The sequence below is a fragment of the Manis javanica genome, chromosome 14, assembly GCF_040802235.1.
Source record: "Manis javanica isolate MJ-LG chromosome 14, MJ_LKY, whole genome shotgun sequence".
Taxonomy (NCBI): Eukaryota; Metazoa; Chordata; class Mammalia; order Pholidota; family Manidae; genus Manis; species Manis javanica.
The window spans coordinates 57,696,807-57,723,886 of record NC_133169.1 but is presented as its reverse complement, the minus strand read 5'-3'; the positions used below and the strand labels follow the sequence as shown (position 1 = coordinate 57,723,886).

At 37.4% G+C, this 27,080-nt stretch overlaps 1 protein-coding gene across 4 annotated transcripts in view; it reads right to left on the bottom strand.

Moving 5' to 3' along the window:
• Positions 1-4,401: 4,401 nt before the first annotated feature.
• The window catches only part of LOC140845935 (serine protease inhibitor Kazal-type 5-like), a 94,794-nt gene continuing 72,115 nt past the window's right edge, over positions 4,402-27,080 (bottom strand). The window contains exons 2-8 of one of the 4 annotated variants that reach the window (XM_073221185.1): positions 19,179-19,251; positions 18,216-18,291; positions 17,980-18,054; positions 15,551-15,678; positions 14,688-14,757; positions 8,983-9,073; positions 4,402-4,759 (exon numbers count right to left, since the gene is read on the bottom strand). In XM_073221185.1, coding sequence (XP_073077286.1) covers positions 9,041-9,073; positions 14,688-14,757; positions 15,551-15,678; positions 17,980-18,015 — 267 coding nt within the window. In that variant the 5' untranslated portion in view covers positions 18,016-18,054; positions 18,216-18,291; positions 19,179-19,251 and the 3' untranslated portion in view covers positions 4,402-4,759; positions 8,983-9,040. Of the gene's footprint in view, positions 4,760-8,982; positions 9,074-9,095; positions 14,758-15,550; positions 15,679-17,979; positions 18,055-18,215; positions 18,292-19,178; positions 19,252-27,080 lie in introns of those variants that run through there. The other 3 variants (XM_073221188.1, XM_073221189.1, XM_073221186.1) reach the window with 3 other exon arrangements.

The following is a 27,080-nucleotide window of genomic DNA, read 5'->3' as shown; positions in this document are numbered from 1 at the left end:
TAAAATAACCTTTCCCTGATTGAAATCTTCTTTATCAGTATATGTCATATATTTAGTTGATAAAAGGCAATTAATTAGTTGAAAGCACAATGTTAATTGCAACAATCCTCTTCAGAGACTATCTTTCACAGCGTATTTTTCTGGGCTCATGTACTCTCGTACCCTTTGCAGTCCTCTAAGCTTTTGCTCATGTTTCTGAGAAACACCTTATTAATCTAGCTGCCCTTGAGGGGAGAGGAGATGCATTTTATATGCTCATATTTTCATGTAGCTAGCTTGTTTCCAACCATTAGTGCCAAAAATTTTTAATTTGTACCAGGAAGGGAAGGTAGAGTCAATTATTGAAAATAATGGTCCTCCGCTAGCCATGTAAACTTTATGTCATTGGCCAGAACTGAGATTGCCTGTCCTAAATTCCCTTTTAAAACTCCTAAGTGTCTAGGTTTACCCAACACTTTTTAATAAGTAAACGTTCCATGCCACTGAACCAGGCACTGGGGCTATAAGCAAGACCACAAGCCGTCTCTTCTCTTAAAAAATACAGTCTAATGAGAGAGATGGGCTTGTACATAAGTAATACAAAACAATGACAGCTGGTGGAATAGGTTTAAGGACAGCATGTTAGGGAGAAAAAGAAAGGAATAATTCACATTCTTAGGGGCAAGTCATGGAAGGCTTCCAGAAAAAAATCTGCACATTTAATGATGTGAGAACAAATTAGTTCAGAGTTTGGAGGGATGGACTTTGTGAGATGGAATAAAAATGGGAGAAGGACAAGGGGATATGTTAGGGGAGCGGAACATGTAGGAACAAGCCCAAGAAGATTATTCAAAGGCAGGAGGGAAGGAGGGTAATGCAAGAGCTTAGGCTGAGAAGGTGAACAGAGGCCTTGCATGTCAAGGAGGGGTTTGGAGCTCACCTTGGGGGCTAGAAAAACCATGTAAAGGTTTTGAGCATAGGTACCATGAAATCTGTATTTCAGATCATTACCTACAGTGGAGAATGCAGTGGAAGGGAGTAGACTGAAACAGGGAGATCATTATAAAGCTACTGTGGTCAAGCATAAAAAGATTATGAAGCCTTGAACCAAAGAGTTTATCAGATTTAGTGATTAACTCTATGGATGATAAAACAGAGGGGCAGACAAGAAAATGCCTAGATTTCACGTCTGTCTCATTTTGCTTTGTTCTAGTGCAATGTGGCTTCTTAGTAGGAGTTTTCAAAAAAATTTAAACTGGGGAACTAAACAGATCAATGTTTTAAAGAAGTCATTTGGAAATTAAAAAAAGAAATTTATGAAAGATGGAGACAAGCAAGTCTGTTTGATAAGTGAAAACATTCACTGAAGAGGAATAAGAGAGTCTGAATTTCATTAAAGAAAAAAAATATTAAAAGAACTGTAACAGATTATAGTGAAGTGCATACAATGGCCTGGAAGAAAACAGCACATCATCCCTCAAAATAATCCAGAAGGATATATATGGTCAAATGAAAATTCTATCAAGGATGACAAATATTCTGTTTGATTTTTTTCTGGGACTGATCGTCAATTGACAGTCTTTCTCTCTGTTCTCTCTTCATGCTTAAACAATGATGTATAGTCACATTACTTAGATAGAACTTAAATTTCAATACTGGAAACCAAAAGTGATCTGTGTGACAGGATGATGTCAGGGAAAGAGCAAAATATTCTGTTAACACTTTTTTTGGTGAGATAAACAGATGTCACTCATCATTGGTAAAGGTCACAAGGGGTGCTGAGACACATTCACTTTGTTTACCATAATCTAATGGTGTAATATATGAGTTGGGCCTTAGTCGACGTCAACCAAGAAGGACACAAAGAATACTGGGTTGGATATTAATGTGAGTCCTGCCATGTGCTTTTTTCAGTTTTAAGCACATATTAAACATTTAGAAATGTCAACATTTATCCATTTTCTGTTATTGTTATAGAATGGGAAGCATGGCTGGTGTTTAAAGTTATAGAAGGCAGCAAAGAGAAGACAACTAAGTTAAAAAGAAGTAGAACAAGAGACGGATCCTGACCCATTGCTAGGTGACAGCCTACAGGTCACACGTGGCCCACCACCTATCATTATATAGTTTTATTAGAATATATTTGTTTACATGACAATTTTTAATGTTTATTAACATAATATAAGTTAATTTATTTACACAACAGCAGTATTGAGTGGCTGTGACAGAGACCATACGTCCCACAAAGCTGAACTATTTACTTACAGGCCCCTAACAGAAGAGGTCTTCTGACCCGGAGCGTAGATGCGCAGAGACGCGGGCGAGCTCCTCACCATGTGAGAAGAAGTTTGAGGCAATGGATCTGTGAAAACCCATATTCTGAAAATGGGACCTGAAATATCACTTGTAGAAAAATGCAGAAGTCTGTGGCAGTGACCAAGACAAGGGAAAGAAATTGTCTCACTTTTTTTTGTTACAACTTTGGATCATGTGTCACTTCCTGGCTTAGAATTTTAGGGCTGCTTTGTGAGACCTCAGTGAGATGGATCTGGTTTCCATTTGCATCCCATCTGTCAGGATATAATTCAAGAAGCAACTTGAAAACTGATCTGCTTGATATTTAATGATACTATTTTGTTGTGACCATTTTGACACAGATGGCATTTTAGCTCACGTCTAGTTCATATCTCAAAAAAATCGACTTTCCTTTTCTTTAAATCCTAAAGGAATGTATTCAACAGTCATACTCTTAACCCCAATCCCTGAGTTTCAGTGCATTTTATTTTCCTTGGTCCCATCCTACTCATGACCTCTGCACCCCTACTTTGCCCTCAACCTTCCCCGGGCCCTTGTCCATCTCTTTGTCACATCCCATTCCAGACCCCCTGTCCTCCCCTCAACCCTGTTCCTAAGCTCCCTGATGCTCAGAATGATTACCAAGGATTGATTCAGTCTCAAGTGTGGGATAACAGTCTTTTGTGCCTATTACCTAATAATGTAACCACAAAGTGATAATCATTAATAAAAGAAATGTAAGGAGTTTGTTGTTCATATCTCAATAAAGTGTTCAAAATGACATAACAGAACAGCTATTTCTCAAAAGATAATATGTTTTGGCCAAGAAAATAGAGTTTCTTGATTTCCTAGACATAACTGGGAAGGAGATACATATGTTATCTCTAAATATATCCTGAAATTGCCAGAGAAAATAACAACATCGTTTTCTCACTTTTTTTTCTGAAATTACGCTGTATTTTCATCCTTAAAAAATGATTTATAAGCCTTTCTTCTTCCTTTTTTCTTAATGATAACAGGGGCAAAAACAGCATAGAGATTGATTTACTTCACTCAGCACAAAGGACAAAAACCACAAAACCTTACTGTAATTGGGCTGGTGGCAGGTTATTTAAAAAAGGGAGGAGGAAAAATCACAAAATTAACTTCCCAAATCCCAGTAAGCCTGCCATTCTCGACACAGTGGCGCTGTAACTGAGAACAACTTGGACCATATGGATTCTCCATGAGCTTTCCCCCTGGAGTGTGTTCACACCAGCCCAGAACCTGTATGTGAGCAGTGTGACTACGTGCTGCACAGGATCACCAGCAGCAAGATTCTGAGTGTGAAAGAGTTTCAGCACTGAAGCAGGAGCTTACAAGTTGCTCCATCCCTCCTCCACCTAATGCTTGTATTTCCTGGCAGATTTCTCATATGCATTAGATCACTGCCTAGTTTCGAAGCTTCTAGCTCCAAAAACAGCATAGAGATTGATTTACTCTCTATGCTGTAGAGAGCACTTGAAATGTGCTCATGAAATGTGAAATGCTGTAGTTACGAAGCACTTGAAATGTGACTGATCCAAACTGAGATATATACCAGTACCAGAGACCCAGTAGAAAATAAAGCTTATATTGATTGTATTTTGAAATAATAATAGTTTTGATACCTTAGGCTGAATAAAATATATTAAAATTAATTTTCCATTTATTTTGTAGCTACTAGGAAATTTGAAATTACATATGTGACTAGCCTTATATTTCTGTAAGAAAGTGCCACTCTAGAAACTTGCACATGTTGGTAACTGACTCCCTTTGTTTCTCCACAGACTAAAGGTCCAAGGCCCTAATATAGGAAATTCTCCAGAGGAACATGATTGGATATGAGAAATGACTGGTTTGTGTCACTGGATGGGTCGCATGTAACTAAGTGATGGTTGTGCTACTCATGGAAATACAGAAGGTAGAGAGGGGAGCTGGTAGGTGACACATGGGGAAGGCGAGGCTGATTCGTAGTCTGTCTGCCTTTGTTCAGCTGCTGTCCGCCCACAGCCATATCCCCTACTGCTTTTCTGCACATTCCCTCCCAACCACGCCAGCATCTTGAATCCAGGGTGGGAAAAAAAGTGAACATTCTCTGTCTACCAATAGGCTTAGCAAGACAAAAGAAGAAAGTTTATTCAGCTTCTGCAAAAAACAAGTTCCTAGTAGGCAGGCAAGAAATCCCAGATGTGGTGTTCTGCTGGGTTTGCTTTTACTGAACAAGCAGTTGAATTAGACAGCATTGTGATCCACAGACTGTGTCCTCAGATCACAGAATCTAGGAGGAAAGAGATGGACTGAAAGTCAGTGAGTCCATTCTCCCAACAGCTCTGTTTTATTCTCTACAGCAAATGAGATGAGCTCTGCAGAGTTCTTTGTACGTGCAGGCAGTGAAGGTAGGTGATTCAGAATCAGGGCATGTATTTTTCCCTCAGGGCCTTCAGCAATTCTCCTGTGATTTGTCCTAGAAGAGAAGATAGGGAGGTCAGACGCTAGAAACTCAGAGACATTGTAGAAACATGGCCTATACATTTATAGCTGTCCCATAGCCAAAGAAATCCACAGATTCCTGCATTCTGCCAAGAAGTCAGTTTAAAATTGCTTTCACATTTTATTCAGTCGATCCAATAAATATTTATTGAACACCGAGTCCATACCACCAAGTGAGTTGAATGATACAAAAATGAACTCTGCTCTTGATTACACGTGACCCTCATAGTAATGAAAAGAGGTAGGTGTCATTAATATCATTTTGTAGAGGAGGAAACTGAGCTTCAGAGTTTAGTGACCTGCCAGGGTCTCACACTCAGGGCTTAAATCCAATTTCTTTCACACTAATGCATTATTATTATATTGTTTTAGGCCATGAACATTTAATTAGCTTTCTTCCTTGCCTGACTCATCCATGTACCCATATACTCTTGAAATAAACATTTAAGCCATTAAATCAATGTTTGAAATTTTTCAAAAAGGGGTTAAGAGTTCCTATGCTGATGGACAGTGACTGTAATGGGGTATGTGGTGGGGACTTGATGGGGGGAGTCTAGTAACCATAATGTTGCTCATGTAATTGTACATTAATGATACGAAAAGAAAAAGAAAAAGAAAAGAAATGGAAATGACACTGAAGGAAACCAGATGACTCTGGTGAGTGTCTCCTTGTCACAGAGACGGTGTTTCCTAAAAAGAACATCTCAGGTTAATAAAAAGACTTGAAAGCAATAAGAATAAACAATATTGATTAGGAAGAATCTGTCATGGAGGAGGAGGAGAAATGTGAATATTATAGTAGAAATGGAAGGTGTTAAATTACAAGTTTTGAAGAAATGCAGCTGACAGCAAGACTGAGAAAAGGGAAAGAAAACTTACAGGAATTTTTCCAGTGGAAAAAAGAGATGAAACAGACAGAATTGTGAAATGGTTTGATTTCTCTTAATCACAAGTTTGAAGAGCGGCATTCAAAATTTTGCACTTATTCCATTTAAAAGAATTTTGCCTAGATGGCCCCTCCTTATCTAAAGGTTCCCATCATGTTTAAATGGGAAGAAAGATGGAATTTCTTGTACTTTGTACATATTGACATTTTTAAGTAAAGCAGTTACCAGCCTCTTTGGAATGTAAAAAAAAAAAAGAAGGGGGTTAAAAGTCTCAGGAAGTTTTCTTTCACATAATCACACACCCTCAGCCAGTGACACCAGGCGCACCAGCCACACCATCACTCCAAGCTCCAGCCACCAAGTTAGTTCCCACCCTGGCCCAGGAGGGTCCCTTGGTTCCCGAGCAGGCTACGGTCTTGCTAATTGAAAATCATCATCACGGAACTGAGAAGAGCCATTTATTCATTTCACAAGAGTATTGGCATTTTCCTTAACCTAAGACTTTCCTTCCAGTGCAGCCTGTACTCTGGGGCCGGCTTTCAGAATCTCCTGATAACTAAGGGGTGTGGCAGAGCATAAGAAATGAAGTCAAAAGATCTACAGTGGACCCAAAATACAACACTGAATAACTGGTAAATTGCAGGATCTCCCCCAGGCTGATTTTCTGTAAAATGGACAAGATAATGATCTCTGTCCTCATCACAGGACTACTGAGCGGATGCAAAATGAAAGGGTGCACCAAACTCTGAAGAACTACATAAACCTTAGTAGGTATTGTGTAAGAGAACACACTTCTTAGATAGCGAGCAAAAGTGTGGGTTCCAGGGTCTCAATCTATCTTTTCCGGGAAAGTTGTGATTGCCCAGCCTTTATTCATTCTTTGGATTCCTTACTCTTAAAAGAACCTTCTACCTGGACACACAGTTCAGGCAATAGGTCCCAGCCTCAGGATATGCACCCATAACAGCCATCAGAGCCGTTCTGGGCCGTGACCCGCCCACACCGCCCCAGTGCGTCCAGATCACACCACTGAGTCACAGAGGGGACGGATCCCAGGCCCGAGGCATCTTTGGTTCTAATGATTTGTTCCATCAGCTGATACCATAGATAATTCCTGTCATTAATAATGGCTCTTACATAACTCTAATGGAAAGAAAACACCCAAAAATGAAAACTCCCTTGTAAAATCTTCTATGCTTAGCCCTGGCAAGATTCCTCATTTATTGAATAAATACATCTTGCCAGCATTATCCTTTGGCAATTTCCTCATAAAGTAGTTTCTGTCAAGTTGTCTACGTGAGATTACAGCAAGATGTGGTCTATAGGATTTGTATAAAGATTGCTTTTTCCTCCCTGTTCTGAGATATATATAACCAGGTATGTTTGTGAGATGGAGGGACAATATATTCTGTCAATGAAATGAGAAACAACCCACTAAGAGTTTATATGTAACAAAATAGCAAACACAAAATAGGGACTAGAGCAAAAGTGTAATCCTCTCACTGTGGGTGGGGAGGAGCCCAGAGCAGGCAGGCGGCTGGTGAGACACACAGGAGGAAGCAGACAGTCTCCGGGGTTCATCCCAGGCCTCTGCCTCCTCCACCCCGCCCTCCAGCTGCTGCTGTGAAACCAGGAAGGCCGAGTTTGTAGCTCTTGTTTTTCCAGCTTCCTAGACCAAGTTTGGCTGAGTAGTTCTTTTGACTAGGGTCCCATCTGGTGTTACTCAAGGGACTCAAATCTGGCAGAATAGTTTCCAATTCCATGATTGCCAAAGCTTTTTGTGGCAGTAAATAGAGTAAGACCAATTGTGAATAGTGATAAATAATTATTAAACATAATTATTAAAATGTTTTCTTAAGTATATTTTTAATATTAATAAAATTTATTTAAAAATCATTCATTAAAATTATTAAAAATAAGCACTGTGCCAGGTTCTGTTTCTCTAAGTTCAAACTTTGGTTTCTTAGGCATAATGATAATAGTGACAATAATAATAATACCATTAATTTTAGGGCACTGTGCCAAATGTTTAAAACAAAACAGCAATAGACTCACAGACACTGAGAAGTGACTGGTGGTCACCATGGGGAAGGTTTGGGGTGGGTGGGTAGGATAGGTGAACGGGATAAAGAGGCACAAAATCTCAATCATGATATAAATTAGTCACTGGGATGGAAGTACAGCATAGAGAATATACTCAATAGTCCTGTAACATCTTTCTATGGTGACAGTAACTACACTAGTTGGGGTGAGCATTAATAATGTGGGCAACTGTCAAACTACTACTGTGTTGTGTACTTGAAACCAATATAGTAATATATATCGGTTGTACTTCAATAATAAAAGTATATTAAAAAAATCCAATGACTTGGTGAGATCTTTGAAATCAAGATATTAATGTGATTTGTCAAAGGTCTCATATGTAAGGAACACCAAAAACTGGAATTGAACCCATGTTTACCTGCTAACAAAAATGTATTCTCTTATTTCAAAGTTCTCAGTTTTTCTCCCCAAGTTGCATATCATCTTGCCTGAAGAAGAAATTTCTCAAATGCAATCACCAGGGAGAACATCATACTCAATAATATATATTGCAACATCCTTATGTTTCAATGTAAGGATTTTAATCAAAGGTCAACTTTTCGTGTTGGAAGACAGTTGAATGCAATGTAAAATGCAAGGATGTGGGGGTCACAGAGAATCAGGTTAAGCCCGGTTCTGTCACTATCTGACCTTGCTTGGTCTGTCTCATCTTTTCATCATAGATCACAAAAAATAAAACCTACTATGCAAAAATATCATGTTAGGTGATCAAAACCGAAAGTTTCTGTGATGACTGCCCTTGTACTGTTCACCATGTAAGAATTTATTCACTATGTAAGAATTCGTTCACCATGTAAGAACTTGTTCGTTATGCTTCAGAAGATTGGAGACTGACGAGAATTAGGCTTGAGATGGATTAATGATTGTACATTGAGCGTTGACCCCCCTATACTGAATTTTATTGTTGTTAACAACCATTTGATCAATAAATATGAGAGATGCCCTCTCAAAAAAAAAAAAAATATCATGTTAGGGATATTGCTCATAAATAATCTATTAGTGATCCCAGTAAACAGCAAACATTTTAAAGTATTAACTACTTTATCATTATTCTCAAATACTTTAATAGTTACTTATCTTCACAATGAAGATGTGACCAAGTCTAGGCTTATGTGACCTCACGTCACTTCCATGTCCATCGCCCGGGGCAGGGGAGCAGCAGCAGTACCGACTGGTCCACCACTGATCGCGAGCCCCCCGTACTCACAGAGGCCTGCACACCGAAAGGTGTCGTGTTCAGGGCGCTGTTCTCTTCGCTCCTCCCTTCACTGCGGGTATGTATATTCGTTTGGTGAATTCTAAAACAGAGCAGAGGAAGTTTCCAAGATGGGAAAACTCCCAATTATAATGAGAAAAAAAAAATTGATGTGGGTGACATGTGAGCTTCAAACTGGATTTGGAATCAGGGGGAGCGTCTGGGATTCGCGCGCAACTCTTTCCCAGTAGGCATCGTCCAGGCTTAGTGTCCGTCTTCTGACTTAGCTCCAGATTTGTTCCCCAGCCCTGGGTCCATGCCACCACCTTCCCTCACCTGTGTGTTGATGGGATTGCTGAGTGCTGGGAATAAACTTGGAGATCATCTAGTCCAAAAGTTATTTTATAGAAGAGAAAATTGGATCTCAGAGGGAAATTTGACTTTATTGAAAACCTATAATGTGACTTGGGGGTTGTAAGATAAATTTTATAAAATATATTTTACATAAATATATAGAGAGAACATGAATTTTCCCTATGTATCTTATACAATATGAATTTTATAGTTGCAATGAATCTTAAAAAGTGTCAACTTTAATGTCTCTCTCAAGATACATATCGAACATCTAACTTTTGCCTCTGGTGATGGAAAACTCACAGTCTATCAAGGAAGGTCATTTTGTCTTTGAAAATTGCTCAAAAATTGCTTCCCTACAGCTTCCTGCAAGACCTCTAAGACCACGGAAACTTCTTGCCCAGATAGCCTGATCTTCTCCTCAAAGTGTACATGCCCAGTTCCTTTAGTTAAGCAGCTTTAATATTATTGTCATCATCCAAGTTTTCCACTCTAAAGTTCCCTTAAATAGAGTATCACCGGTTATAGGTTTATACAGTTAATGGAATGCTTAAGGAATATTGGATGGACAATTTAGGCCCTGTTTACAATAAAAGGAAGTTGAAGGATTTCTGAGCTGATGGTGAAGTATATATCTAGTAACAAATTCTCATTCCCTAAATAGGGATTTCTTAATTCTTAAAATGCTACAGGATCCATGGATTTCAAAAGATTTATGTGCCCATGGAAGATATGCACACAGATGGTGATGTCACATCATTTTCTTTTCTAGAAAGAGGTGACAGAGGTGACTTCCTCCATGTTCATCAAAGGGATCTTTGATCCCCAAATGTTTAAGGGAACTACTGCTTTGGGTATAATAATAGTTTAGTGGAGGGAAAACTGTATTTAGATGCAAATCAACAAAGGTTAAAACCCTGTCTGATATACTTCCTAGCTTTATGACTTTAACTGTATTGCCTGGATTCTCTGAGCCTCAGCTTCCGCCTCTGTACAATGGAGCTAGTAGCACTCCATGGCAGGTCATTAAGGTGGAGTGACAGGGTGAATGTGTAAGTGCCTTACCTACAGATGTGAGAACACATAAGCACTCATGTTTAGATTTTATTCTAAGTGTGTGAACTGCAGAGTGGCCTTTTACGAGTTAATTTGAAAGGAAATAAATGCAAATTAAAATATTTTTCCAGGATTGAAAAACAGGATTTCAGGCCCATTCTCATACTCTAGGCTTTGCTTATAGTGTCCTAAGAAGGATAGAAGAAACACAGACTGCAGTGTTAAGTCTGGAGTAGGGTCGGTGGGAAAGTCAAGAGCTGCCACAATGCTTTTATTCAAAGTTGGTTAAATGGAGGCTGGGAAAAAGGTGGTGCATGTGAATGGCGGAGAGGGTGAGGTAACATACTGGGCACAAGAACAACAAAGCTACAACCAGTGACGACAGTACTTGAACCCCTTGCCTATAACTTAAGATAAAAATAGCAATTCTTCTTAAGCCTGTGAAGTCAGCTGGCTTAGAGAATAGCCTGCATTTCTCCACTGAAGAAACTGGATTTCAGCATGCTGAGGTAATAGGCCCACAGATGCACAGACAGTAATACACCTGAGAGCACACACCAGGTCTGCTGTTTGCTGCAGTGGGCTTCTGTGCTGTGACACTGCTTCCTGCTCCGAGGAGGCTTGGAGAGGCTGGGAAATCTGTGACTATCAGGCAGTCACGAGAGCCACTGGAGGCTAGAGGCGGGGGGACTCTCTGCTGCAGTGATTCTCATCTTTTCCTTCTCTTCACACAAAGGATGGATGATGTTCACACTCCAGTGAGTGTGCATGGGCTTAGAGAGATTTTCCCTAATTGTTGCAACCCCACCATTTTTTTTCCTTTCTCTTTCACTCAGTGAAGTATATAAACAATTTCATCAAAGGGATAACCTTAAATCCTCCCTATTTTAATTTATAAACAAGATCATTCACGAAACTTGATTTTTTAACTGCTTTGACTAGTAAAATGATTGCAACACACCTCAAGTTGGTATCAGCATACTACTGTGGGTCGGCGTGGTAGTCAAGAACCTCTACACGAGAAGGTGTGATGGTGCAACTTGTATATTTACAAGTTTTCATGACAGAGCATGCAGGGATTGTTGTACATCTGGCCATCATCACCACAGACGGGCTGTAAATTCTTTGGGCAAAGATAACCTGACCTGGGCAATATTCGGTATTGTTTGCACATCTCAAAATCCTGAACAAGCAAATAGAAATCAGATTCGTTTGATGGCACTCAAGAGAGATGCGTTTGGGAAAAAATCTTTTGATTTCTTCAATCACATTTGATTAAAGGATTAGTAAAGAGTCCATAACATAGTTTATATAGTGTCGCATGGATTTAATCTCCTGGATTTAGCTTTTACTTGTTTAAACCAAGGAAGAACAGAACAGTAAGAAAGCAGAAGCCCTGCATGATACTGCGCACAAATAAATTGCAGCATGCCCGTAGGGAAAAACTATCATGCAAAAAATTTCCTTTCTGTCTTTCTTAAATGAAGGAACTGGTTATTCACAATCCAGAAAAGAAAGACTCAGAGGTAAATACTAGTTAACTTAGTTAACTGCATGGAGTTTTGAGTACCAGTTCCACCATGAACTGAATGAATGATTTTACCTAACTTCCCTGAGCCTTAGTTTTCTCATCTAAAGAACAGTAATGATAACAGATATTGCCTCCTTTGTTTTATGGAATTGAATCAGATAATACACTTAACTGCATACATAACATCGTATTTGGCACATACTAAATGCTCAGTATATGTTAGTTGTCCATGTGTTTCCTAAGGTAAAAAACAGTATTTTTCATGTAGAAGGAACATATTTACTCTTTATAGTTTTGAAGTGTGAATTCAATACTAATTAACTGTATTAAATGAAAAATGTAGGACTAAAGGAAAAAAAACAGGAGGAGAAATGTTAAAAAGCAGGATTATGGAAGTCTTAAATTCAGTTATGTCAGCAATTATAAATATGTAAAAAACTAAGCACTCCAGTTTAAGAAAAGATTATCAGACTGGGAAAGCAAAAAGACTCAATTATATAATGTTTCCAAGAAGTACACTTTAAATATATCTTTGCATTTCAACCAATAGGTTGAAAGTAAAAGGATGGAAAATGTATACATGCAAACACTCATCATACAGAAGCTAGTATAACTATATTAATATCATATAAAACAGAATGTAGGACAGTGAGTATTATCAGAGATAAAGAAGAGGATTTCTAATAATAAAATAACAGATTCATTAATAACAATCCCAAACATATATAAACCTAAGATGTAGTTTTAAAATATGTGAGGCAAAAATTGAGTGACTAAAAGCAGAAATAGGCAAATATGCAAATATAAATGGAAATATTAACGTACTTCCTTCAGTAATTGATAGCGTAAAGAAAAAAATCAAGATCTTGAATATCTGAAAAACAAAACTAACCAGTTTGAACCTAAATGCTATTTATAGACCTCTATAATCAGCAACTGCAGACTTCACATTATTTTCAAGTGCACATGAAACTTACCAAAATAGACCATATTCTGAGTTGTTAGGCAAACGTCAATAAACTTCAAAGAACTGATAACGAAATATGTTTTATGATCATAGTGCAATCATACTACTAATAAATATGACAGCTTACAAAGTTTCTTGACATTCAGAAATAAGTAACACACTTCTGAATAACTCATGGCTCAAAGTGATCACCACGGAATGTAGAAATGTTTTGGATTGAATGGTAGTGAACTATCAAATCACAGCAGCTAAGCAGCATTGAAGGGAAAGAGATTCTAACTACATAATTGGAAAAGAACAAAGTGTTTAAGTCAGTGACCTAAATTTCCATGTCCTGAAGCTAGCAAATAATAAGAAAATTAACCTCAAAAAAGAAGAACAAAATAAATAATAAAGGGAATGAAAAAATGGATGGCTGAATGGATCCAAGTGAATAGTGAATATGGCCCTCCTCTCCAAGAGAGCTCAGCTCAAAACCAGACTCGCTTCGGGAGGCGGCAGGACGGGGCTTCTTTCTGGCCTGCTGGTGACGGCTCATTTCTTGACCGTGGTGCTAACACCACAGGTGTGATCACTTTATGATATTTTATTTAGCTGTACATTTATTCTATGTGCACTTTTTCTATATGTGACTATACTTCAGTAAAATGTTTTTTTTAAAACAGATGTTATTATTCACAATAGTCAAGACATGAAAACAAACTGAATGTTTAATGTCCATCAGTGGATGAATGGATAAGTAAGACTTCACACACATATACACACCATAGAATATTATTCAGCCATGAGAAAGAAATCCTACCATTTTAAACAACTTGGATGAACCTTGAGGGCATTATGTTAAACAAAATGTCAAGAAAGAAAGAAAAATACTGCATTCTATCACTTATACATAGAATCTAAAAAAGCCAAACTCAGAGAAACAGAGCAGACTGGTGGTTACTGGTGGGGGACGAAATGGGGAAAATGGGGAGGCACTGCTCAAAGGGTACACGTTCAGTTATAAGATTAATAAGTTCTGGGGAATATACAGCCTGGTGATTATAGCTAATTATACTGCATGATACACATGAAAGTTGGTGAAGAGATCTTCGATGTTCCACCCTCCGCCTCACCCTGAACCTTCCTACACAGGTCCTAGAAATGCAAGGAAACACTGAACAGCACGTCACGGAACTCCTCGTCTCCCTCGCCGCTCCCTCCCATCCTTCATTTCCCTCGTTGACCAAGGGGCAATCCACAGGAACCTAACTCTATAAATGTGATAATCAGTATTAAGGACTGAATAAAGACATGTTCTTTGCAGTCTTGAAAAGCAAATAGAAAAGGCAGCATCATGCACGCACACTATTGATTCACTGACACTGAGAAAACCATCTGCAGAAAACAGAAAAAGACATCAAGGAAAGAAGCTACAGGGCATGCTTTGGATTAATTTATTACCTGAATCATTAAAATCAGCATCACCGAGCTACCTGAAGCCTCATTTCACGTGTAGTGTCAGACATAAGCAAGCATGCACTTGAGCTCGTAAAGAATTTTACTATTTGTCAACTCACATTTCTTCTGAGGAGAGACTAAAACAATGATTGACACACCCAGCAGGAGAATTTGCTACAAAACTGAGGAACACATTAAGAGTCAAATCCAGAAAAAAAGATCTTATTGTATCCCAAAGTGACAATATTGGCAAAATGAATTTTCTTTGAAGCAAAAGATTAGCATCTTTATTATCCTAAAACTGGAGTAGCATTCAAGATTCTGAGGATGAGCAGTAAAACAGTTATCTTCATAGTATTAAGAAATAACCTTTGCATAGTTTGAGGGCTTGACACTTGACTTTTCTTCATTCTTTTTTCTTTCATTAGCTTCTTGCTCACTGCAGAATAAAAAAAGCATAGGGTATTTTTTTCTAGGGTTACTATTGAATTTGTTTAACCAAGTATTTCTCCAATTCTAAACATTAGCAAATCTAACACAATTTTCTCACATCCAAAAATTACCTAAAATGTTCTTTATACTAATGAGTACTGACTGTTGGAATTTTCATAATACTTCTCTGGCAATGCTATCAACTTTCATAAACTCAGTCACTATACTGTCATCCAAAATTATATGAACCCATAAGACCGATTTCTTTTTTTCCTTGATCAAATTTATGGCTCTCATATGGAGAGTTGCTTCATTTCTTTTTATTTTTCCTATTAAATTATAACTAAACTCTGTACTGTTGATTGTTTTCTATATAGTTATAGGACATGAAGGCTTGGAAACATTTTTTTTAAATGCTATCTCCTTGCATCCCTACAAAAACTGTCCTGTATAGCTATCATGTCCTTTATATACAGGAGGAGCTGAGACGCTGTGAAGTGACCTGGCCTGTCCCATGCTACTTAGTTCATAAGCTTCCCTTCTGAAAGTCCTGATTCCATCACTATACAATAGCTTGCGATCTCTTTCCCAGATGCTCCAACCATCATTATGGTTTTCATCATCAAAATAAAAATTTCTTTTCAAAGTGCTTTGGGAAGTGACTGCCAACGTCTAAAGTGAAGAGCAATTATTCTATTTTTAATGTGTGATGCCAAGTGCCTAAGTTTTCAATTAAGAGGAACTGTTTTTTTGCAAACAGGCACAACATATCAAACTGAGCCATAAACCTCTTCACGTACAAGATGCTCTGACACGTGGCACACTTGTTGGGGTGCATCTTGCCATATGGACCTCGAGCAGGATCATAGTCCGAGGCGCACACCAGCTTTCCGTTTCTCACCATGTCCCAGAATTCATGGCACTGATCCTGCAGGTAGGAGTAAAAAAAAAAAAATGTTACTACGGTAATCTGATCTTTACAACTGAATATAAAATTGCTTAGTTAGATACAAACTCATACACTTGAGGGAGAAATTAAAACCTAGGGAAAATTGCATCTTAGAGATGAATACATTTTAAAGGCACCCTATCTGCTTAGGAAGTGAGAATCCTCTGCATAGCATCCCAGGCAAATAATTGTCCTGCCCCCATAGAATTTTACTACCATCTAAGGCAGTCTACACAATTTTTAGACAATTTTCATCACTAAGCTGAGCCCCAAATCTGTCTCCCTACAATTCCGATCATTGCTCCACACATAAAAAGCTCCGGAATGAACTAAAAGATACTCTTTTGGCAAGACACAAACATGTCAACACACTTTTAGCTTTGTTCCTTGAGAATAAAAATTTTTTAAATTTTTTATCAAGTCTTTTAGCAGTCACTGTGTTGTGTCTCTAATGGATTTCCGTTAGTTGTTATTTTAAAAAAACCTCTAAAATAAACACTCATTATCCTCTTTTGCAAATGGGAAAACATAAGTCTCAGAGAGATTAAGCAATGTCAATGCTGGATTGTGATCAGAAATCTGCTAACAACCAGGCTATCTTTCTTGTCTTCTTTGCTTTTACCCGGCAGAGAATAAAATTCCTATACATTTGTAAGATAGAGCTGCCTTTTTGTTCCCTGAAAAATAAGAAAACTTAAAAAAGAAGACAGTGTAACTAGAGTCCACAGGTTCTGGCCTCTGTTAAAATTTTAGGACATCTATAGAAATTTGCTTTAAACTTCCTTTAATCCCAAAGAGTCAAAGTAGAGATACAGAGAGATTGCCTTAAAAAATACTGCTAGTAACTTAGATGGTAGTTAGCCTTCTTTCTTTAAATGGTGATACCCATGAACACCACACCTACTTTTATGTACAGCAGTTAAAGAAATTCTCTGGAATTGAATACCTAACCAACATACAAAATGTCTGTCATCATTTTTAGAGGTTATGAAAATTAGTTCCTTTTCCAGATACCCAAAATGCCACATGCATATATGTCTATGAGAGCATCCACCTGCCTGTATTGCAACCTCTGCTTTATTGCTTTATGGGTACAATCCCTGGCTTTTCTATTTACTACCTGTGTGTAATTAACCTCTCTGAGGTTTTCTTAACTGTACTATTGGAATGATACTGCCTACTGTATCGGTTTTGGCCAGGTTTTATTTATGTATTATTGAGGTATAACTGACATACAGTGTTATATTAGTTTCAAGTGTACAGTGTGGTGATTTGACATTTGTATGCATTGTGAAATGGTCACTACAATAACTCTAGTTACCATCTGTCACCAAAATTGATACAATGCTATTGGCTATATTTCCCATACTGTATGTACATCCCCATGGCTTATTTATTTTATAGCTGGAAGTTTTTACAGGGCAAATGTAAATATGAAGATGTACATGCTGTAAACATTTTTTACTGTAGGTAAAGCTCTCTTTTTGCCACAGATGCACACACATGCACATACACACAATAGCTGGATATTTTCTACTTATACATATAGAGTATTTTTTTTGTTTGACATTTCTAAAAACAATTTTTTAAAGTGAAAAAAATTGATCCAGATTAGCTTGGAGAAATCATTTGGAGTTGTACAATAAAGTCTTTTCTCAAAACTGTTCACCTACCAAAATGCTTACTGGATTCATTTTTTAAAATAATAATTATTATTAATTTTTCATCTATTTTGGTCAGTATGGACCTAATGAAAAGATGGCTTATTATGAGAAGACCTTTCTGGGGAAATTTCTCTAATTCACTTTTTTAATTGGAGTCCAGGGATGGATTAGAAAAGATTATGCTGCGTCATATTCTATTAGTGTTGTAAAGCTTTGGACATTATTTTTAAAGCCCCAAAATGAACACAAGGTGGCAATGGAATGCCAGGTCAAGAATTTATCATCTAGATAAGTTTTTGATACTTTCTTTTTTGTAATTTTGGTATCTAATTGCTTGATGATATGTTTTAACACTTCAGAAAAGAAATTCACTTGATAACAACGACGATTTGACCATCGTCACGGGGCCCGTGGATACGTGGTGACTGCGGGAGAGTCCCTTTCAGGACGCTGCAGAGCGTGCTGCCTCTACAAAATCAGGCCAGGCCTTTCTTGTTTACCACTGTGTCCACAATGACTGGGACAGACCAACGTTCTGTAAGTATCTGTTGAACGAATTAACTTTATGATCAGCCGTTCAGATCTAACTATCGGCCTGTCAAACATGCAGCATCACCTGCTTTTCATTGCTCTTCTCTCCTGTGCTTCCCATGTTCCTCTTGTCTTTTTTCTTTCAGCTGCTTCTCTTTCCCTTGAAGAAAAAGTGTAAGGAAACAATGCTACCAAAAGGAACAGACACCTCATCAGTTACTAGATCTGCTTTAAAAATGTGTTGTTTTCTCAAACTGATGAGAAATGATTATTACTACTTTAAGACTCACAATTAAAGGGCCATTTTTGGAAATGACTCACAGTGGACAGAGTCATTTTCTTGGGTGCAGATAAGTCATCCATTTTTCATTTGGCCTCTAAACTCATCACATATATCCTGAAAAGAAGGCAAGGTTATATTGGAAATGGCTGTTTTCACAGTTACTTGATTTGGCTTAAACATATGAAAATTTTGACTCAAGTGAGGCAACCACTTAACCTTGCTATGGAGGCAGTTTAATGACCCACAAAGACATCCACATTCAAATGCCTGGAAACTGTAAATATGTTGCCTTATATGGCAAGGAGGAATTGAGGTTGAAGACTGAATTAAGATTGCTAATAAACTGACTCTAAAATGGAGGGATTGTCCTAAATCTGGGGAGACCCAAAGTAATTACAATGGTTCTTATGAGTGAAAGAGGGAGGCAGGAAAATAAGTGTCAGTACAATGCAGCATAAAAACGATTCCATCTCCCCAAGCTGATTTTAAAGACAGCCACAGCCAAGGGTTACAGGCAGCGTCTAGTAGTTAGAAAAGGCCAAGAAGATCCTCCTCCAAAGCCTCCACCAAAGAATACAGCCCTACTGACACCGTGGTCTTAACACAGATCCATTTAGGACTTCTGAATCCAGCGATGTATGGTAATAAATTTGCGCTGTTTTAACCCCACTTTTGGTAGTGATTTGTTATAGCAGCTGAACCTCATTTTCCCCAACTATAATATAAGGTTAAAAAAAGTATTCAACCAGGCTGAGAGACTTAAACAAACTACTATTTATTAAAGTGCTTTGTAAAGTGTTAGAGTGGGAGCTTTCCATTTGGCGTTAAATTTCTATACTGAGCAAGTTACCAGTGATATTCACGTGAATGATGGCTTCCTGCCTACTAAAGGCAAGAAAGATCATGGATTGGCAACACTGACACCCTCTTTCCATATATTTGATAGATAAGAGTTGATTTACAGGAAGACCATTCTTGCCAAAATTAAGGTAATGACTCACCTTTCCTGATGTTGCTTCAGTCCCATTTGATCTGTTGCAGGGATGCTTATTTTTTTCCTTTGCTTCTCTTTGCCTGGAAGAGAAAAGAGCCAACAGTCATCTTGTTTACATATACTCAGGTTCGGAAGGAGCCTTGGAGGGTGTGTGCAATAAGCCACTTCCTTCACAGAGAATCGCTCTGCACAGCCCCGAGATGACAGGCAGCTCAGTTATTATTAAGAAGCTCCCTCATCACAGGTAGGTAGTCTAAGGAGATCAACTTGAGCAATTTCAAGGTCTCCTTTATTTGTGTCCAAATTTATCTCCCTATAACGTCCATCCTTTCATCTTATTTCACATTTTCAGGCCAACACAGAACAAGCCTGTTGAATCCATGACCTCCGGGCATTAAAGGCTTCAGACATTTGAAGGCAAGTTTTGGGTCTCCAGGTCCAGCTTCCCACAGCTCTCTCACTTTCCATCTGAAGCTGTGGTTTTAGAACTCCAGTGGAACACGTACCCCTCACCCTGGTAAGTGTAGTTACCATTGGTCACCATACAAACATTTTACGGTATTAGGAGCTTTATTCCCTATGCTGTACTTCCATACATACAAGGAACTCACCATTCTAGTTCCTTGATTTGTAGGTCAACCCATTATATTATTTCTTAAAGTATGGAGCCCAAAATAGAAAGAGGACAGGTGATCTAGAAAGAACCTTAGGATCATATTTTGTTTTCCTTTTTAAGTCTCTTACCTTCCTGATAAAGGATTTGTGTCAGTCCTCCTAAGCTTCCATGTGCAGTAAGAATCACCTGTGAGGTTTTATAAATTCAGATTCACTGACCATCCTGACAGTTTAATTGACATCATCTAGATTGGAACTCAGTAATCTAATTTTTAACAAGGAGTCCAGGTGATTCTGGTGCAGTTGACCCAAGATCCGAATACTGCAAATTATACACAAAATATTTCTCTTCCAAAGTTTCACTTGGTACCAAAGCAAGCATGTGTATGACTGTATGTAACATGAATATATACATGTGTGTGTTATGTGTATATATATGAAATATAAATATTCTTTTCAGGGAGCTCCCTTCGCACATGTAAGAAATAGGTAAGTGGTGGTAAAAAATATCCTGAAGATTCAAAGAAATATAAAGTCATGGAATTTTAATCAAGTACTATTGGGAAAAGAAGGTATCCTTAATGATTCAGATTGCTGATATTCTAGTTATAGTCGTGGCTATGCTCAAAAACCTCCAGTGGCCTCTGACCACACACAGAATAAAATTCAAAGTCCTTCTCTTGGCCTAAAAAGACTTATATGATCTTTCCAAACTCATTTCCTGAAATTCCCATGCAATAATCTTGAGGCATAATGACCTCCTTTGTTTCTCTTTTTTTATTGAAATATAGTGGACATACAATAAATATTATGTTAGTTTCAGGTGTACAATGTAGTGATTCAACAATTATATGCACTATAAAATGCTCACCGTGATAGGTGTAGTTACCATCTGTCACCACACAAAGTTATGACCATACTGACTTTCCCCGGGACTTATTTATTCTATATCCAGCAGTTTGTACCTCTTTATCCCCTTCACTTATTTCACTCATCCCTGTCCCCACTTCCTTTATGGCAATCCTTTCTGTTTCTTGAGCTTGCTAAATTCTTCTTTTTAAAACATTTGTTATTGACATATAGCTTATATATAATATTATATTGGTTTCAGATGAATGACTTAGTTATTTATCAATTATATACATTATTAAATGCTCACCATGATAAGTGTAGTTACCATTGGTCACCACATAAAAATTTTACAATATTAGGAGCTTTATTCCCTATGCTATATTTCCAAGCCTATGACTACATTATTTTATGGTTTGAAGTTTGTACCGCTTTATCTCCTCCGCCTGTTTCAGCCATCCCCCTGCTCCTATAGTAACTGTCCATTCTCTGTGTTTGAGTCTATTTCTGTTTTTAAATTTGTTCATTTGTTTTGTTTTTCAGATTCCACATATAAGAGAAACCATATGGTATTCTTCTTTCTCTGACTGAATTGTTTTATTTAGCATAATACCCTCTAGGTCCATCCATGTTGTTGGAAGTAGCAAGATTTCTTTATATTTTAAGGCTAAAGCTAAATAATATTCCATTATGTATATGTACCACATCCTCTTTATCAATTCATCTGCTGATGGATACTTTGGTTGCTTACATATCTTGGCTATTAGAAATAATGTTGCAATAAACATAAGAGTGCGTGTATCTTTTCACATTAATTATTTCATTTTCTTCAGGTACATTCCTAGAAGTGGAATTGCTTGGTCATATGGTCTGCTTTTAGATTTTTGAGGAACTTCCATAGTGCTTTCCACAGTGGCTGGACCAGTCTACATTCCCAAAAATAGTACACAAGGGTTCTCTTTTATACACATACTCACCAACACTTGTTATTTCTTGTCTTTTGGATAGAAACCATTCTGACTGCTGCAAGATGATAACTCATTGTGGTTTTGATTTGAATTTCCCTGATGACTAGTGATGAGGAGCATCATTTCATGTTGGCCATCTGTATGTCTTTAGAAAATTGTCTATTCAGGTCCTCTGCACATGTTTTTTTTGGTGATGAGATGCATGAGTTCTTTATCTATTTTGGTTATTAGCCCCTTGTCAGATTTATCATTTGCAATATTCTCCTACACAGTAGGTTGCCTTCTCATTTTGTTGGTTTCCTTTGCTGTGCAGAAGCTTTTTACTCTAATGTAGTTTCACTTATTTTTGTTTTTGTTTTCGTTTTCTTTGCCTAAGGAGACATTCCAGAAAAAATGTCTAATGTTGATGTTCAAGAGTGTACTACTTACTTTTTCTTCTAGAAATTTTATGGTTTCAGGTCTTATATTTTTAGGTCCTTAATCCATTTTGAATTCATTTTTGTGAATCATCTAAGACAATGATCCAGTTTCATTCTTTTACATGTAGCTGTCCAGTTTTCTCAACAGCATTTATGGAAGTCTTTTCTCCATTGCATATTCTTGTCTCTTTTATCATAAATTAATAGGCCACATAGGTGTGGGTTTATATCTATCCCACTGGTTTGTGTATCAGTTCTTGTGCCTGTGCCATACTGTTTTGATTACTGTAGCTTTGTACGAGTTTGAAATCAGGGAGCCTGGTACATTCAGTTTTGTTCTTTTTTTTCAGGATTGCTTTGGCTATTCAGGGACTTTTGTGGTTTCATGTGAATTTTAGGATTACTTGCTCCAGTTCAGTGAAAAATGCCATTGGTATTTTGATAGGAATTGCATGGAATCTGAAGATTGCTTTGGGCAGTACAGGCATTTTAACAATATTAATCCTTCCTATCCATGAGGATGGACTAGCTTTCCATTTATTTGTGTCACCTTCAATTTCTTTCATCAGTGTTTTATAATTTTGAGAGTACAGGTCTTTCACCTCCTTGGTTAGATTTGTTCCTAGGTATTTTATTCTTTTTGATGCAATTATAAATGGGATTATTTTCTTAAATTCATTATTTGTATATAGAAATGCAACAGAACCCTGTACATTGAATTTGTATCCTGTGACTTTAACAAATTCATTTATTAATTCTAATAGTTTTTTGGTGAAATCTATAGGGTCTTCTATATACAGTATCATGCAATCTGCAAATAGTGACAGGTTAACTTCTTCCTTACCAATCTGAATGCCTTTTATTCCTTTTTCTTGTCTGTTTGTAGTGGCTAGGACTTCTAGGAGTTATATTGAATAAAAGTGGTAAGACTGGACATCCTTGCCTTGTACCTGATTCTAGAGGAAAAGCTTGCAGCTTTCCACCATTGAGAATAATGTTAGCTGTGAGTGTGTCATATGTGGCCTTAATTATGTTGAACTATGTGCCCTCTATTCTTTCTTTGTTGAGCATTTTTACCATGAACAGATGTTGAACTTTGTCACATGCTTTTTTAGTACCTATTAAGACAAACATATGATTTTGATACTGCCTTTTGTTAATGTGCTGTGTCACATTGATTGATTTGTGGATGTTGAACCATCCTTGCATCCCTAGGATAAATTCTACTTGATCATGGTAAATGATCTCTTCAATGTGCTTTTTTAATTTGGTTTGCTAATATTCGCTGAGGGTTTTTGCACCTATGTTCCTCAGGGACACTGGTCTATAACTTTCTTTTTTTATGGTGTCTTTGCCTGGTTTTGGCACCATGGTGATGCTGGCCTCATAGTTTGAATTTGGAAGCTTTCCTTCCTCGTCAACTTTGGAAGAGTTTGAGTAGGACAGTTATCAACTTTTCTTTAAATGTTTTCCATTTGGTCTTGGGATTTTGTTTTTGGGAGTTCTTGATTACTGATTCAATTTCTTTCCTAGTAATTGATCTGTTCAAATTTTCTATTTCTTACTGGTTCACTCTAGGAAGATTGTTAAGTTTCTAGGAATTCATCCATTTCTTCTAAGTTGTCCAATTGGTTGCCATATAATTTTTCATAATATGCTCACAATCTTTTGTTTTTCTGTCATGTTGGTATGCCTTCTCTTTTGTTTCTAATTCTATTTATTTGAGTCCTCTCTTTTTTTCCTTGATAAGTATAGCTAAAGTTTTATGAATTTTGTTTATCATTTCAAAGAACCAGATCTTAGTTTCAATTATCTTTTTTATTTTTGCTGTTGTTGTTTTAGTCTCTAATTTATTTCTGCTCTGACCTTTGTTATTTCCTTTCTTTTACTAACTTTGTGCTTTGTTCTTCTTTTTCTAGTTCCTTTAGGTGCTAGGCTAGATTGAGATGTTTCTTGCTTCTTGGTAGGCCTATATTGCTATAAACTTTCCTCTTAGGACTGCTTTTCCTGCATCCCAAAGATTTTGAACTGTTTTATTTCTATTTTCATTATTTTTCAAGTTTTTTAAGTTTCTTCTTTGATTTCCTTGATGACTCATTGGTTATGTAGCAGCATGCAGTTTAGCCTCCATGTGTTCATGTGTTTTCCATTTTTTTCCTTATAACTGATTTCCACTGTCATACCAGTGTGCTTGGAGAAGATGTTTGACATGACTTCAATCTTCTTAAATTTATTGAGACCAGCTTTGTGGCCTAAAATATGATCTAGGCTGGAGAATGTTCCATGTGCTCTTGAGAAGAATGTATATTCTACTGTTTTTGTATGTAAAATTCTTAATATACTTGGGTACAGTTCCATTTCATCTAATATGTCACTCAAATCCACTGTTTCCTTATTGATTTTCTGTCTGGATGGTCTATCCATTTATATAAGTGGGGCATTAAAGTCCTATACTATTACTATTTTACTGTCAATCTCTCCTTTTATGTCTATTAATATTTGCTTTATATATTTAGGAGCTCCACCGTTGGGTGCATAGGTATTTATAATTGTTATAGCTTCTTGCTGGATTGTGCCCTTAATCATTAGGTAATGTAGCTTCTTTCTCTCTTGTTACAGCACTTGTTTTAAAGTCTATCTTGTCTGATACAAGTATTGCTACTGCAGCTTTTTTCTTGTTCCTATTTTCATGGAATATCTTTTTCCATCCCTTCAGTTTCAGTCTTTAGATCTAAAGTGAATCTCTTTTGGCAACAAATAGATGGGTCTTGTTTTTTATCCATTCAGTCACCCTATGTCTTTTGATTGGAGCATTTAGTCACTTACATTTAGAGTACTTATTGATAGGTATGTAGTTATTGCCATTTTGTCAAATGGTTCATGGTTGTTTTCCTTGTTCCTCTATTACCTGTTTTTTCTTGCTCTTCCCTTGTGTATTGTGACTTTCTTTAGTGTTACATTTGAATTTGTTTCTCCATTTTCTGTGTATCAATTATAGGTTTCTGGCTTGTGGTTACCATGGGGTTCTTACAGGATATCCTACACATCTGGCAATCAATGATAAGTTGATGGTTACTTAAGTTCAAATGTACTATAACAATATATTTTTTATTCCCCCTCCTCCTTCTTTTACACCTTTTTATTAAGTGATTCCCTTAACTAACTTTTAAAATGTACTTGATTTTACTACTTCTGTCTTTTTGATGTTCATACTAGCTTTCAAGGGACTGATCTACTGCCACTGATACACATTTGTTTTTACCTATGAAATTTGCATGTTCAGATTTTTCTTGCTTCTAGTTAGGGTCTTGTTTTCCTCTTCAAGAAGACCCTTTAATATTTCCTGTAAGGACAGTTCAGTGGTGGTGAACTCTTTAAAGTTATTTTTTTTTTTTTTTTTTTTTTGAGAGGGCATCTCTCATATTTATTGATCAAATGGTTGTTAACAACAATAAAATTCAGTATAGGGGGGTCAATGCTCAATGTACAATCATTAATCCATCTCAAGCCTAATTCTCGTCAGTCTCCAATCTTCTGAAGCATAACGAACAAGTTCTTACATGGTGAACGAATTCTTACAGAGTGAATAAATTCTTACATGGTGAACAGTACAAGGGCAGTCATCACAGAAACTTTCGGTTTTGATCATGCAATATGACCTATAAACCATCAGGTCAAATATGAATATTCATTTGATTTTTGTACTTGATTTATATGTTGATCCCACATTTCTCCTATTATTATTATTATTTTTATTTTTAATAAAATGCTGAAGTGGTAGGTAGATGCAAGATAAAGGTAGAAAACATAGTTTAGTGCTGTAAGAAGGCAAATGTAGATGATCAGATGATCAGGTGTGTGCCTATGGACTAAGTATTAATCCAGGCTAGACAAGGGCAGCAAGACATCCACGGATGCAGAAGATTTCTCTCAAAGCAGGGGGGGTGAGGTTCTGAGCCTCACCTCTGTTGACCCCCAAATTCTCACCTGATGGCCCCCCTGCGACTGTGCCTGTCTTAGGTTGTTCCTCCCTTGAGGAATCTTACCCGTCTCTGGCTAACCAGTCATCTTCCGGGGCCATACAGGGAAATGTAAAGTTGGTAAGTGAGAGAGAAGCCATATTGTTTGCAAAGGTTAGCTTTTTACTTCTTTGCAGATTTATGCCCTGTGGCTTCTATGCCCAGCACTTGTCTCGAGGTATCTTTACCACCTGGAGGAATTATGATACTCGGTAAATTCGATATGAGGCACGAATTCTATTTAAAGTTTGTAATTAGGAAGGAAGAAGAAAAGCTATAGATGTAGCATATGAAGGAAACTTGGGAGGATTGATTATTTCTTTGACATATCTTCTTGTATAGTACCTTAAGTATGTATAGGTTTTAAACTACTAACTAATTTGCACACACATATTGACATAATAGGAATACGGTGACATAAACAAAGCAAATCTATAATTACCAGCCATCTCCAGTGAAGCCAAGAAAACCATTTAGGCACCCTAGGCATTTGTGAAAATTTATCTATGATATGATGGATATTTTCCAACTGTACTTGAACCATCAGACAAATTAAAGCAGCCCATTTCTGGGATCTGTTCACATCCCATATGTTCTTTTAACCATAGATAGTCTATAGTCATGAGATTTTGGGGTGCTACAACTTGCACCCCTCCCAACTCCTGGTTGAGTTCCAACAGTACAGATCCAGTCAAATTCGTTGTCTCACTGTATGCACATGCCAGCCTAGACATCTCCCTCCTCCTTCTTATGGCAAGTCCAGGAGACGGTGGGCTGGATGCAGCCACAACCGCAGCATCGTCCGGATCCCTGTGGAGGCTTTTTGATGATCATCCCCCGGCACGAGTCCTCCAGAGAGTGCTGATGCCGGAAGCTCCTCCTCATATCGTATCTTAGTTCATTTTCTGGGTATCCAAGCTAGGCCTTGATCTTCTGCGTAGAGACAAACAGACCCTTTGCCCACACTTTGACATGCCCTCTATACCACTGTGCAGAACTCATTGGAGGTCAGCACACAGTAACTGCTTTTTTTTTTTTT